Source organism: Drosophila miranda, chromosome 2 (genome assembly GCF_003369915.1).
Source record: "Drosophila miranda strain MSH22 chromosome 2, D.miranda_PacBio2.1, whole genome shotgun sequence".
Taxonomy (NCBI): Eukaryota; Metazoa; Arthropoda; class Insecta; order Diptera; family Drosophilidae; genus Drosophila; species Drosophila miranda.
Genome location: NC_046675.1, coordinates 32,305,868 through 32,319,353, shown reverse-complemented (window position 1 = coordinate 32,319,353; position 13,486 = coordinate 32,305,868). Strand labels below are relative to the sequence as shown.

Below are 13,486 nucleotides of genomic sequence, written 5' to 3'. Positions count from 1 at the left end.
TGGTGTGAATGTCAAAATATACTAATGAAAATTGTAAGAATACCAAAAAATACCTATACGAATAGTGTGATTGGCACAAAAAACCCATTGCGAAATGTGTGAATGGCAAAAATTACCTATACGAATTGTGTGAATGACAACATACACTTCTGTGCCATTCTTCTATTGTGAATGGCAGAAAAAAACTCTCTACAAATGCTGTGAATGCCAAAGTAAACCTCTACGAACCATGTGAATGGCAAAATAAACCAACTGCAAAATACCTTAGGTAGAAAAATGGACGTGCAACACCGTGCCTCATCCATTTACGGGTTGTTTTGCTAATTTATCAACATGTGCGTGAAGCCAAATATTTTCATGTCCTTTTGTCTGGCCCTCGGGCTGGTGGTCGTAGTCCTGGTAGTCAGTCAGTGGGGCCTCCTGTCGGGGTCCTCACAATTTTATTATTATTATTATTGCCAGCTCCTGCCCCCCACACAAACCCACTGCCCCTCTCATCCCATCCCATTTTGTGGTTAGTTTTTGTTGTACTAATTTAATGAAAATTCTCTTCTTTCAGTTTGTGTTTTTCTTGGGGGCCTCTGCCTCTCGCTCCCTCTCCCTTTTGTTGTTATTTTTGTTAATTAAATTTCAGCTTTTGTTTATCTTTTAACAAAACGAAAGATGCGTGAGGGAGAGTGTATATGTTTTGTGGGCGTTGGGAGGGGGGCAGGGCATAATTAATGCAGTTAGGAAAACATGTTGCGAATGGAGATTCGCACAAGAACGAAGGCCGTTTAAAAAGTAGATTTGAAGGTAGTAAAAGTACCGCATTTTATAGGAGAAAATGATCTCTAGAATCTAGGGATAAGAGTCCTTAGTTCCCCCTGCTCCCTCGTTTCGTTCGTGCGCCAACCCCTGGCTCACTCGCTTCGCTGGCTCGCGCTGATATAAGTAAAATATCGGGCCACAACGACGACCCAAAACATTTGTATATAATAAAGAGATATTCCACTCATATCACCTTCAAATGCTCCATCCCCTAGGCCTTTCCCTGATTGTCTGTGAACCTTTATACCCCTACCACATTTCCTAATTGAATTCATTAGGATATGACAAATACTTTGTTTGCTTGGGACAAAGCCAAATAAATTACATGAGCAGGAGCAGACGCTCCACAAAAGCAGCTCTTCACAAACTAAGGCCAGCCAAAAAAAAGAAACATGAAAATATGGAGAAAATAAGAAAATAAGAGGGAAAAAAGTATGATAAATATGTGTGAAATATTTGAAAATTTCATGACACTTTCTATGTGTGTGTTTTGGGGTCGCCTTGAACCCTTGAAAATGTTATTGTGCCAGCAGCAGCCACACAAATAACAAAGCACCCAGAAAGGACCGAGAGATAATTCATGGGACAAGGACAAGGACACCGAAATGCTAGGGGTGGGGGGAGCACGTTGTTCTGTGGATAGTTTTACAGGAATAAAAGGATTCCCGACCATAGCTTGGGGTTATGCCAAAAAGTTTTACTTGAACAGGGATTAGAATTATGTATGACCAAAACAAGAAAAGGAAGGGACAAAACACTCGTATCTTTATGCTTAAGGGGTTTTTTGTGTCCACACAAATTGCAGCCCCAAGCCACAAGCAGATGCCTGGAACTGGAATCACTCACCTCATTAGTCGAAGGGCAGCACCAAAGTCCTCAATCGTTTGCGATTCACTCAAAGCGATGGCCACCTTGTCCACGCCGCCCAGAGGGGAAAGAGCATCTCGGGCCTTGCTGCCAAAAAGCTTCTCCAAATAGTTGGGTCCATGCGATGCAATCAGGCTCTGAAGGAAGGATGCCGTCTCCTCCACCGGTGGTCGTTTGGCTGCAAAAAAGGATAAACAGATATTTGTCTGTGTTGAAAACGGATTTATGATTTCAATTAATAATCCAAGAATTGCCCAGCAGCTTATTGCATTAATGCCATTCACAGTTTAATTGATTTTATTCATTAAGAAGCATCATCGTTTCGACAGGTCATTATTTTGTTGAGTAATTAATAAACGAATGGCATTGTAAAAGTAGAAATATGCTTCATAAAATGTATAATTAATTAATTTCTGCGTTGTTATTTATCTGTAATTATAGATTTGTTATTACAACTAATTAAAATGGAATTATCCAAGCGGAAAGTATATTTTTTAAGCCTGTCCTGAAACTCCTGGAAATTCACAGAAAATTTATGGAACCTTTACGTTATTTTAAAGTAGCTTTAGTCTCAGTAAATCTTCCATGAATAACAGATGAAGCACTCCTAAATGCATTACATATATTTCTAAGAATTTCTTACAACACATGCAAGTTTTTCAGTAGCAACAGTTATTAAATAATAAATTCATATTTATCTTAAGAACTCATCTGCCTTTATGACACATATATTTTTGCAAGATAAATTTCTCAGAATTTCCTAAGCATTAATATTAATAATAGACTTTAGTTACATTAGTTTTGTCCCTGCCTCTCATTTTTCTGCCACACGCTTGCATATGAAATTTTTGGCTCTAAATAATTCCAGGACTGTACTCCTTTGAGATTTGATATTTTCGGACAAAGCTAAAGCATTCTAAATATTTAAAAGGGCTATAAAAAAGCACAAACCAAAGATATGTGACTTATACAGGAAATTTTAAAGTTTTCTATAGACTTGAGATGTGGAAAAGGGTGCATGATTGTGTTCTGGGAATTCCCCCAATTTCTGAGAATTTTCTGTGGCATTAAGGAGTGGTATTTTTTGCATTCCTTTTTATGCTTTTGCTGCATAAAGTTTTTCTTTTATTTCCTTACAATTTTTCGGTAGTATATTTTTCAGGTTTTCTTTTGTGTTTCTTTATTTATTCTTTCTGTTGCACAACCAAATATTTATGGGTCATTCTATGGGTCGCTCTGTCTGTCAGTCAGTCAGTCACTCTGTCAGGTCGTAGAGTAGCCGTCCCTCCAGTCTGTCATTCAGGTGGTGGGGCGCTCGTCCATCACGTCAGTTAGTCATGCACAAAGGGCAGACTTTACAGTGCTTGGGCGTCGCTGTTTTTAACCCGCTGACTGCACTTGTTAACCCATGGGTGAGCCTGTACCTCTCTTCTGTCTTGCTCGCTCGCACACATATGCTGGCATTTTTAATGGCTGCAAGGACACGTATCCGCCCTCCCACCCGCTCCCGCTCCTCAATCTATGCTCTATCCACTGCTCGAGTGTGTGTGTTGATTCAGTTACTGACTTTATTTGTTATGCAAATGGCGATGTTCGCAAACCGTTTTCCCTCTCGTTCGGTCGTCGTTTCTTTTACCCATATCCTGTGGGAGTTTGGATAGTAGGGATACCCTGTATCTGGTAGAGAATGGTAGAGGATGATCTTTCAACAAAAAGTATAGAAATCTTTCAACGATCGTTAGAACTGTTACCTTTTTCTTTGATTTTCCTCATAAATATCTAGTTCCTGGGATTAACAAGAGATCTTAAAGGTGTCTTTGACGGTACAAAAATGCTTATGGTGTCGACAAATCTTAAGCTACAGTGCTAAAATGTGATATATCAGTTCATAAAGTCATTATCTACCTAAACTCCCAATTTTATTAAGATCCGATAGCTATTTCACAGACTCTTACGCATAGTTATGATTTATAAAGGTCCCAAAAAAGGGTTCTAGGTCCTACAGTTGTAGAAATATATCGCTGTAATTTGATATATGGCTACTTGAAATACCCTCTAAATACCAACTTTCATCAAGATCCAATGAATATTTCCATCTAAAAACCAACTTTCATCAACATACTACCTTTTTACAGCAAAATTGGCTAGCTTTTATTCCAAAGGAGTTCTTCTAAAGCTGATCTCTTACTAAAGGATATCTGCCAGCCTTATCTATCGAAAGCCTATGCATGGCCTTCCCATGCATACATTTTCCTGTTGTGTCGCGTACATGAGCTTCTGTACCGTCATGTATTGTATACACCGACAGGGATGACCCAGTAGCGAAGGGGGTACCAGTAGCATGAGAGAGGCAAAGGGAATACCAGTAGCATTAGAGAGGCAAAGGGAATACCAGTAGCATGTGAGAGAAGAAAGGGATACCAGTAGCATGTGAGGAAAAATGGCTAGCATGAGAGGAGGGGAATCCAGCTCTTTGGGCCCATTGCCATGGAAGGAAGGGCTCTTCGTGCTCTCCGTGCTGTGGGACATTTGGATTGTCGCCTGTTGTTTGCCTTTAACTTGTTACATATTCCACTCCACTCGGAGGTATATCAGTCGTTTAGATTAAAGTTCTACGTGGCAATTCCGCTGCGGCATCCACACTCCTTCCCCTCTGCCATTGCGTGGGTTAACATTTTTAAATTTTTTTTTCCGCTGTTGTTAGCCCCGATAAAATGTATGCAAAATTATGCTAATTTCCCCCGGGGTATGGGTATTCGAGTGCAGTGTGTTCAAAGTTTTCAGTCGAATGGTTTTTTATTGCAATTTTACGTTAAAAATTAACTCTAAAAGATGGTCCAAAAACGTGGCCTGAGTGGACTTTTAATGAAGGGGTTTTTTCCGATTTGCATATATAAGGGAAATCATTTATGGGATAATTATTTCATTTTATTTTTGGAGATACTCTTTTCCTTTGATGTGGGAGGTCATTTTCTTTGCTGGAACTTTATAAATATTTATATTGGCTAAGTTTTCTGGAATTTTTATTGGTTTTAAGACCCCATTTGTGACTTATTTCTTGAATACATTTTTCAGAAAAATTTGCAATATATTTCCTTGCAAATTTCTTTGACTTCTCTTCCACTTTTTGTGCGTTTACTTTACCTTTTACATGGCAATCAGGAGTCCCACATGAAATGATATAATGGATAATACCCTAACATATCCTTAGTAGCACCCTTCCAAATTATTTTGAATAAAAACACCAAGAACTCAATGTCAGAAATACCAAAAAATGGATCAAATCTTTTGAAGCAAAAACGGAAACCGGTTGGAGGGTGCTGCCGCATGATTCGTGATGAAGCCTAATCGAAAATCGAGTAAGATTAAAAAATCCACTTATGTTGTGAAATAAATTTAAAAAATATAATCATGCTTGGAGAAAATGGAATTTAATTTATAAATTCATTGGAATTCTTCGCAAAATATTAGTTTGAAAATCTATAAATTATACAGTAAGAAAATGTCTAATCCGCTTGAGGAAAGTAATCGTCGTTTCATCGCTGGAGGCAGTGGAACAGGAGGCGACGGCGGCCATGGCGGAAAGGGGGGTGGTGGCGGTGGCGGAGGAGGGGGCAGAGGAGGAAAGGGCGGTGACGGAGGTGGCAGCAACAAAGAAAGTAAAGATGATCCGAAAACCAAAGATGACAAGAAAAGTCAAGAAAAAGAGAACGATCAGCAACGTGGAAAAGATGGGAAGGATGGAGAAGATGGCGGATCCGGGCGTGGTGGAAAAGGGGGCGATGGGGGTGGGGCCAAAGGCGGAAAGGGAGGAGAGGGAGGAGGCAACCAGAAAGAAAGTAAAGATGGCAAGAAAAGTCAAGATGGAAAGGATGGAGAAGATGGTGGATCCGGGCGTGGAGGAAAAGGTGGCGATGGGGGTGGGACCAAAGGCGGAAAGGGAGGAGGCAACCAGAAAGAAAGTAAAGATGATCCGAAAACCAAAGAAGATGGCAAAAATAGTCAAGATGGAAAAGATGGAGAAGATGGTGGATCCGGACGTGGTGGAAAAGGTGGCGATGGAGGTTCCGGAGGTGGAGGTGGAGGCGGAGGTCGAGATGGCGGCAAAGGTGGCGATTGAGGTTCCAATAAACAAGATAAAAAGAAATAAGGAAGAAACAAAAACAAATATTAAGAAATCATCAAATAGCGAGGTCCACAGATCCCCCATCCCAGTACGCCCTCATCTGAACAAGCTAATATTCAATTGTAATTCAAATTATTTAGTATAATAAATTAATTATATGCACAAAAACGGCACTCCAAATTATCGAAGAAAACTTACAGGAACTTCGCTATGGGGGTATGTGGAAAATAATCAAAAGATATCAGTGCTAGAACCTATGGCAAGTGGATGATCGGATTTATATCCTTAAGCGTTTCTGTGTAACCAAACTCGTACTCGTATCGCCACTACGGCTAAATACTTCGGCCGTTTTCGTTTGTTCTTTTCTGTTCATTGTTGAACAAAAAAGAACGATGAACAAAAAACAATGATTAAGATGAACAAAAAACAACGAACGAAAAGAACGAATAAGTTCACTGCATGAAAATGAACGAACGAACTTATTTAGTAAATTGAACCATCTTTACCCAACACTACAATCCATAGTTGTCCACGTGGCGACAAAATACCAAAAAGAAACTTTACCATATCGATACTATCGATTAAGGCTTCATCTTGGCTGGTCTGCACATCTGTTCTTTTCAAATTTATCAACCAACTTGTGGCGTCCATACATTTTTTAACGAAATTCTGAAATAATTTTTTGCGAGCAAGTAAGTTAAAACACACCCTGAACAATATTCACTTAAGCATTTACTTAAGTTGGTTTTGTTGTTGGTTTTTGTGCTTTTGTCCTGACTGTGGCATAGAAGCTTTATTGTGTGTGTGTGTGTGTGTGAGATTCCCTAGAATTTTCCATGGCAGACTTGTGTACTGATTTTTGATTGCAAATCTTCTTAAATATAATAAGTTTCAGTTTTCGTTGCGGAGCGGACGAGACGCGAGTCACTTTGCGGGTGAGCGTGTATTGGTGTGTGCGTGTACCTAACACGTACGCTTTCGTGCGTCCTCTTCCCGTCGCCGCCTGCCGGCTTTCGTTTCGCGTTTCTTCCATTCTTCCCGGTCCGTGTGTGAATAATGTGCCGCTCAGCTTTTAGTGAAATGTACTAAACGGTGAAATGATGCATTTGCAATGTCTCTAAATTTTTAATTTCGCAAATGTGTTTTTGGATCAAACAAATATTGAGTCGTGAAAATCCAATTGAAAAACCAAGCGTTTTTATTTTTTCTTGCCTCTTCCTTGCCTTTTTACCGTGTGCCTTTCCATGTGTGTGCGTGATTCATTTTAAAATGCGCTGCGTGTGTGTGCGAATGTGTGTTTTCTCTTCTCCTTTTCTTCATCTTCTTCTCCCGACTAGTTTATACGAAGATTTTGCTTGATCGCGAGCGCTTTTGCTCACATGAGCGTCACGCATTAACTGTATTTCGTTTTGTGTTCATCATATCTGTCTCGTGTTGTTGTGCATTTTGATTTACATGAATAATGCTTCAGTAAAGCATTTAATTTATTGTCGGTTGTATGTTTTTTTTCATGGCCCTAGCAGCGTCTTGTGTGCACGTATTTTTTATTTTTTTTTTTTTTTTTTTTTTTATTGGGAAAACAATTTATATTTATAAAATAACAATTATGGCTGGGAAGGGGGTGGGGGGGGGGGGGGTAGGTCCGCTCCCGCGGGACTGCCGCTAGGCATTACTTCGCGGTGCGGGCTGTGGGGTCATCCTTCTGGCTTAGTTTGTCCGGCTTCGCTCCAGCCTGCGCAGCTCCTTGATCACGCTTGCTGCCATGTAGGCGACCGCGTTCCAAGATTGCTCATCGGCTAGCATCTGGTCGGTGAGGGTGTCCACACTCACTTCTGCAAGCGTCTCCCCTAGCCTCGTTCGTTCTTGCGAGAAGCGGGGGCATACAAAGAAGACGTGCTCTGCATCCTCGTCGACTCCAGGCCCGCAGCAGCTGCAATACGGGTCGTCAGCATGCCTAAAGCGATGCAGGTACTGCTTGAAGCAGCCATGCCCCGTCAGCAGTTGGCCCAAATAATGGTCCATTTGGCCGTGCCTTCTTCGCAGCCATGGGCTAAGCTGGGGAAGGAGACGTCTGGTCCACCTCCCTTTTGCCGCTTGGTCCCAGCGCCGTTGCCACTGGGCTATAGTGCGCTCTCGCCGCTCGCTGGCTACCTCCACTCCGCTCTGCCGCTCAGCTGCCAGGAGATCCAGTGGGACCATGCCTGCCACAATAAGTGCGGCGTCTTCAGACACCGTCCGGAAGCAGCATGTAACCCTCAGGGCACAGCGTCGGTATGCGCTTCTGCAGTCTCTGCTGTATGTGGAAACCATCATTGCTGGTGCCCACACTGCTGATCCATATAAGATTATGGAGGTGACCACCCCAGCGATGAGCTGCCTGCTACGCTGCCGTGGTCCCCCTGTATTGGCCATCATCCTGCTTATGGCCGCCGTAGCTGCAGTCGCTTTTGCGCTGGCGTATTCCAGGTGGGCCTTGAAGTTTAGCCTCTGGTCCATCATTACCCCTAGGTACTTTAGCGCAGGCTTGGTCCTGATGATCGTGCTACCGACTCTCACGCATGCCTGCTCGACCTTTTTTCTGCTGCTCATTAGCACAGCCTCCGTCTTCTTCTCCGCCAATGCTAGCCCGTTGGCTGCGAGCCAGGCCACTATCATCCCGACTGCTACGTTGGTTTTCTCCTCTACGTCTCTTACGTGTTTCGACACTGTCACCAGTGCTATGTCGTCGGCGAAGCCCACCAGGGTGCACCCTTCCGGTAATGTAAGCCGCAGGATATCGTCATACATCACGTTCCACAGTATCGGCCCTAGGACCGAGCCCTGTGGGACGCCTCCGGTGATTTGGTGATGTTCTGCTCCTTCTTCCGTGTCGTAGATCAGGACGCGGTCCGTGAAATAGCTTCGCAGAGTCCGTGTGATTTGCTCAGATATACCCCTCCTGGTCAGGGCCTCTAGGATGCTCTTCCAGCTGGCAGAGTTGAAGGCGTTTCGTACGTCTAGTGTACATACTAGGCAGTACTTTTTGTCGCCTCCAGCCCATCGCGTTCCTGCCATGGCTTCCCTGGCAAGGTTTGTCACCATCTCGATGGCGTCAGTGGTGCTCCTCTGCTTGCGGAACCCGAATTGGAGGTCGGAAAGTCCGCGACGCTCAGCCAGTTCCGCCTCCAGTCGGTTACATACCATCCTCTCGAAAATCTTGCCCATGGTATCCAGCATACACAGCGGCCGGTATGACGATGGGTCGTTGAGCTCTTTGCCTGGCTTGGGTATCAGAACCAGCCTTTGCCGTTTCCATGCTCGTGGGACTGTCCGCTCCGCTAGGCACTGGGTGTACATTGTGGCGAATGCTTCCGGATGGGCTCTAATTATGCATTTTAGTGCTGCATTAGGGACTCCATCTGGACCTGCCGCTTTCCCGATCTTCAGCTTACCCGTGGCCTCCAGTACTTCTCTGGCAGTGATGATGGTGGTGGTGTCCCTCAGGCTAGCTCCTTCTAGCCTAGCTTCCTCTTGTAAGGGTGGTTGTCCAGGGAATAGGGTGCCGACTATCTTTCTCATATGCACCGGATCCTTGGGCATAGGCTGTCTGTTTAATCTCCCCATGACTAGTTTGTATGCTCCACCAAAAGGTTCCGCATCGGCTGCATCGCAGAGCTCCTTGAAGCATTTGAGTTTGCTGCTTCTGATGGCCTCCTTCAGCTCTTTTCTTTTGGCCTTGAATGCCGCGCCATTTCTGCCAAATTGGGCGGAGCCTCTTGCTCGCTGGTAGGCACGCCGAGCTGCGCAGCACTCCCTCCTGGCCTTGGCAATGTGCTCATTCCACCACGGTACTGGCCGGTGCCTGCTTCCTCCGATCTTTCTTTTTTTCATGGCTGCATCACAGGCCGCTTTGACGGTCCTGTAAACGGCAAGCGCGGATGCTTCAGCATCCCCGGCGGCGCTTAGGTTTTCTGCTGCCGAGAGGAGCGCGGCTCTGCTCAGGCTTTCCTCCTTGTACCCGGCCTGGAGCGCCCGCTGTATCCTTGTTGTGTTCCTGGGTGCAAAGGTTTCCGTCATTACGGCTAAGTGGTCACTATGGGTGTAAGCACTCAGCACTTGCCACTTCGCGTGGCGTGCGAGCTCTGGGCTTGCAAAGGTGAGGTCTATAATAGACTCCCGCCCTGCTTTGCTGAACGTTGGTGTGGTTCCTGTGTTGAGGAGACAGACGTTCAGGCTTGCGAACTCGTCCAGGAGCGATGTCCCACGGGGTGTGTTCTTGGCGCTGCCCCAAGTCGTGGCCCAGGCGTTAAAGTCGCCCGCTATCAGGACCGGCGATTTGCCTCGTGCGTCGTTAGCGATGTTGCTGATGATCGCCTCATACTCCTGCTGCGTGAACCTCGGTGCTATGTAGCAGCTGTAGACAAAAGTGCCGCTGTGCTTAGCTCTCACATATCCCACTCTGGATGCTCTGTGGGTAAGCTGGCCTGGTTGTGGGCCACAGCTCCAGATTGCTGCTCCTCCGTCTGAGCTTTGCTGCCAGACTCCTTCGTGTTTTTTGCCGTACGGCTCGCTGAGTAGCGCTATGTCGATCTTCTGCTCCAGGACTGTTTGCGCCAACAGATCCTGAGCAGCTCGGCAGTGGTTTAGTATGTATGTACATATGTATGTCTTTACTCATTTGTGTTTGTGTGTGTACCTTTTTTTCGTGTTTCTTTGTAGGCAGCAGACGCATGTCATTGTGTGTGTGTGTGTGTGTGTGCCTTAAACGAACTTTAAATTATTTACTACCCCCTCCCCTTGCTGGCTGTTTAATGCATTCTTTTTTATTTAATTTAATTTTTTTCAGATCATGTCTTTCACTACGGTCCCTGGAAGGTCTCATCCTGTTAGTGTAGCTCCTGATATAGAGCCAGAAATAGTGGCAGCCGTGTTGCAAGGATTGAGGCACGGAGTGGTGTCAGCAGAGGTGCCAGAAGTTGTGCCAGGAGAGGTGCCAGGAGCTGTGCCAGGAGAGGTGCCAGAAGTTGTGGCAGCCCAGGTCCCGGCAAACCCTGACCAGCAACGTAAGCGACACCGGCCCTGCGTCTGTGACCAGGGGCAGGCAAAGCGGTGTCGCAACGTAACGAAGATCGTCATTATGTAGAGCGTCGCCCCGTCGACCCGTTAGAGGAGCGCAGCCGTGGTGGTGGAGTGCCCACTCGTTGGGGGGCTCACAAGTTTACAATATTACTGCTTCTCTGTATACCCTGGAACACGCCCCTATGTGAATTATCATTTTCAAACTTTTTATCACCAGCACCGTAAAAATGTATGCAACAATATACCCCGAAAAGATGGTCCAACAATACATATATATGTACATAAATAAGAGAACTTCATTTATGGGATAACTATTCCAAGTTTTATTTTACCGCTTACCCCGAAAAGATGGTCCAACAATTTTGCCCTATTGGACATTTAATTAAGTTTTTTTTCCGATTTACATACTCGTACATATTTACATACTCTTACATACTACATACTATATAAATGTGGAAAGGAAAAAATGTTTTTTTTTTTATAAAATTAAGGCTCAGTTTCCTGGCATTTGTAACCATTTGAAGACCTCATTATTTTTTATTTCTTTAATAAATTCTTCATAAATCTTATGCCAGATTTTTCTTGAAAATTTCGTTGACTTCTGTTCCTCTTCTATTGTGCTTTTTTACTTTTTAATGGCTCTTCTGCAACTCTTTGTTTTACTCGCTTTGCAATCAGGAGTTGGCACATTAATTATTACCCATTAAGCAGCAATTTTTGTTCGCCTCAAGGATATGGACGTACAGTCCAAGCAATTAAACAAGAACCGGAGTCGGGTTTATAGTCAAGCAAGAAAAAATTGGACTTCAGTATTCGTTTTGTCTTTCAACTGTTGCCTGGGAGACCCACAAACGAGGAGCAGTCCTTGGGGCGGGGGGGGCGAGGTAAAGCCTCTCCTGGTAACAAGAAACCCGACGCATAATTTATCAAAGACATTCACGGGGTGGTAGCCGGAGTGGCAGAGCCACCGACACTTCCTAAATGATTTCATTGTCGAAAACATAGTTTATTTCGCTTCTATTTTATCCGCGAGCGCGCGAACAATGGTTGGAAAAGCAGGGAAAATTTATGCCATTGTTCAGACCAAAGCGGAACGGGAACTAAGGGAGCAGGAAAATGAAAGAATAGAAAGAGAGAAAGCTGGGAAAGTGGGTGGGCAGGAAAATGGGAAACAGAGTTTGGGGAAAAGTGTAGTGTAGTCTCCACTTTTAGGCCAAAAAACTGAATGGCCGGCAATTAGCAGCAACAATTTGCTGTTTTAGCCTCAAGTTTCCAGTCCAATTTGTGGGTCTTTTGTTTGCTCAGGGATGGGTGTACAATTTTTGGCAATTTATCAAAGAAAAGAATGACATAATTATTGAAAACTATATATATAAAAATTAGCAATTGCCGTAGCCATTACTCTTCCATGGTATTATATTTTCCACCTATCTGTGAATCGTTTCACTTATATTTTAATTGCATTTACGGACTCCCCGAATCAATAATGGCTTTTCCTTTAATTGGCTTTCAATTTGATTTCATTATTGAGTCGATTGTAAATCAATTCAGTCTGTGGGGGGCTACTGGTGTGGAAAGGTTTTTGTGGCTTGTGGGTGTGATGCAGTCTTTAAAGAAGTTTTTTTCATTCAATGAAAACTGAGACTTAATATGGGAAAATTTTAATGGGAAAGACTTTAACGAAGAAAGAAGAGAACTCCTTGAAATCTATGAATTTTGGAGGGTCAGAGGAGGCGATTTAAGAGCACATTCTTCAGCATAGCAGAGTTCTGAAAGAGCTCTAAAATGTACCTCCTTTAAAGCATTCTTTCCTTTTATTCCTCTCCTTAGAATCTATGAATTGTAGAGCGCCAGAAGAGGCGATTTAAGAGCACATTCTTCGGCATAGCAGAGTCCTGAAAGAGCTCTAAAATGTACCTCCTTTTAAGCATTCTTTCCTCTCATTCCTCTCCCCAAACATCGCTAATTCTTAAACAAATTCCTCCAGCAAAATGTATAGAACTTTCCAGAGTCTTGCCACGCTTGACATAGAACTCATTTCCCCTGACCCTGAAATCCAGAAACAAGTGAAACTTTTTGCCCAAAAACTTGGCTGCAACTTGTTATAATTTGATTAGATGAGCAGCTGCCACAAAAAGTGCAGCACGGCAGAGTAGCCAAAACTTTGATGTGGCAGCCCCGGGCTACATAATTCATTTGCAGGGAAATATGTTTCGAATTTCTCCGAAAAAGAAATGCCAATCACTGATAGCTCTAAGCAGCGAAAACCCAAAAATATTTCGGGAGGAGATTTTGGAAGGATGACTTACCCGCCGTACAAAGACGCATATCCTCGTCGTATCCGTCAGAGCAATCGGGTGCACCATCGCATAAATATTGAATGGAAATGCAATTACCATCGCCGGGGCACTTGAATGGTTCGTATGGATGACAGGGATCTGCAAATATATCCAGAGAAAAGTCGCAAAAATTACAATTGGTTTTACAATTTGGTACACAGAAAATCCCCCCATCGAACAAAGGGAAAATATTTGTGTTTGGCATTTTCCTAAGCGGATTTGTCTGACATTATTTTGATTTATTTATTTATTTTGTATCCATTTTGTTTGCTTTTAAATTATACGA

General features: G+C 43.6%; 1 protein-coding gene across 1 annotated transcript in view; it reads right to left on the bottom strand.

The window, feature by feature from the left end:
- LOC108154983 (IDLSRF-like peptide) overlaps nt 1–13,486 on the bottom strand; it is a 50,856-nt gene that overhangs the window by 4,936 nt on the left and 32,434 nt on the right. Inside the window, exons 3-4 of the mRNA XM_017285522.2 lie at nt 13,171–13,299; nt 1,657–1,855 (exon numbers count right to left, since the gene is read on the bottom strand). Of these exons, the coding sequence (XP_017141011.1) occupies nt 1,657–1,855; nt 13,171–13,299 (328 nt within the window). The remainder of the gene's footprint in view (nt 1–1,656; nt 1,856–13,170; nt 13,300–13,486) is intronic.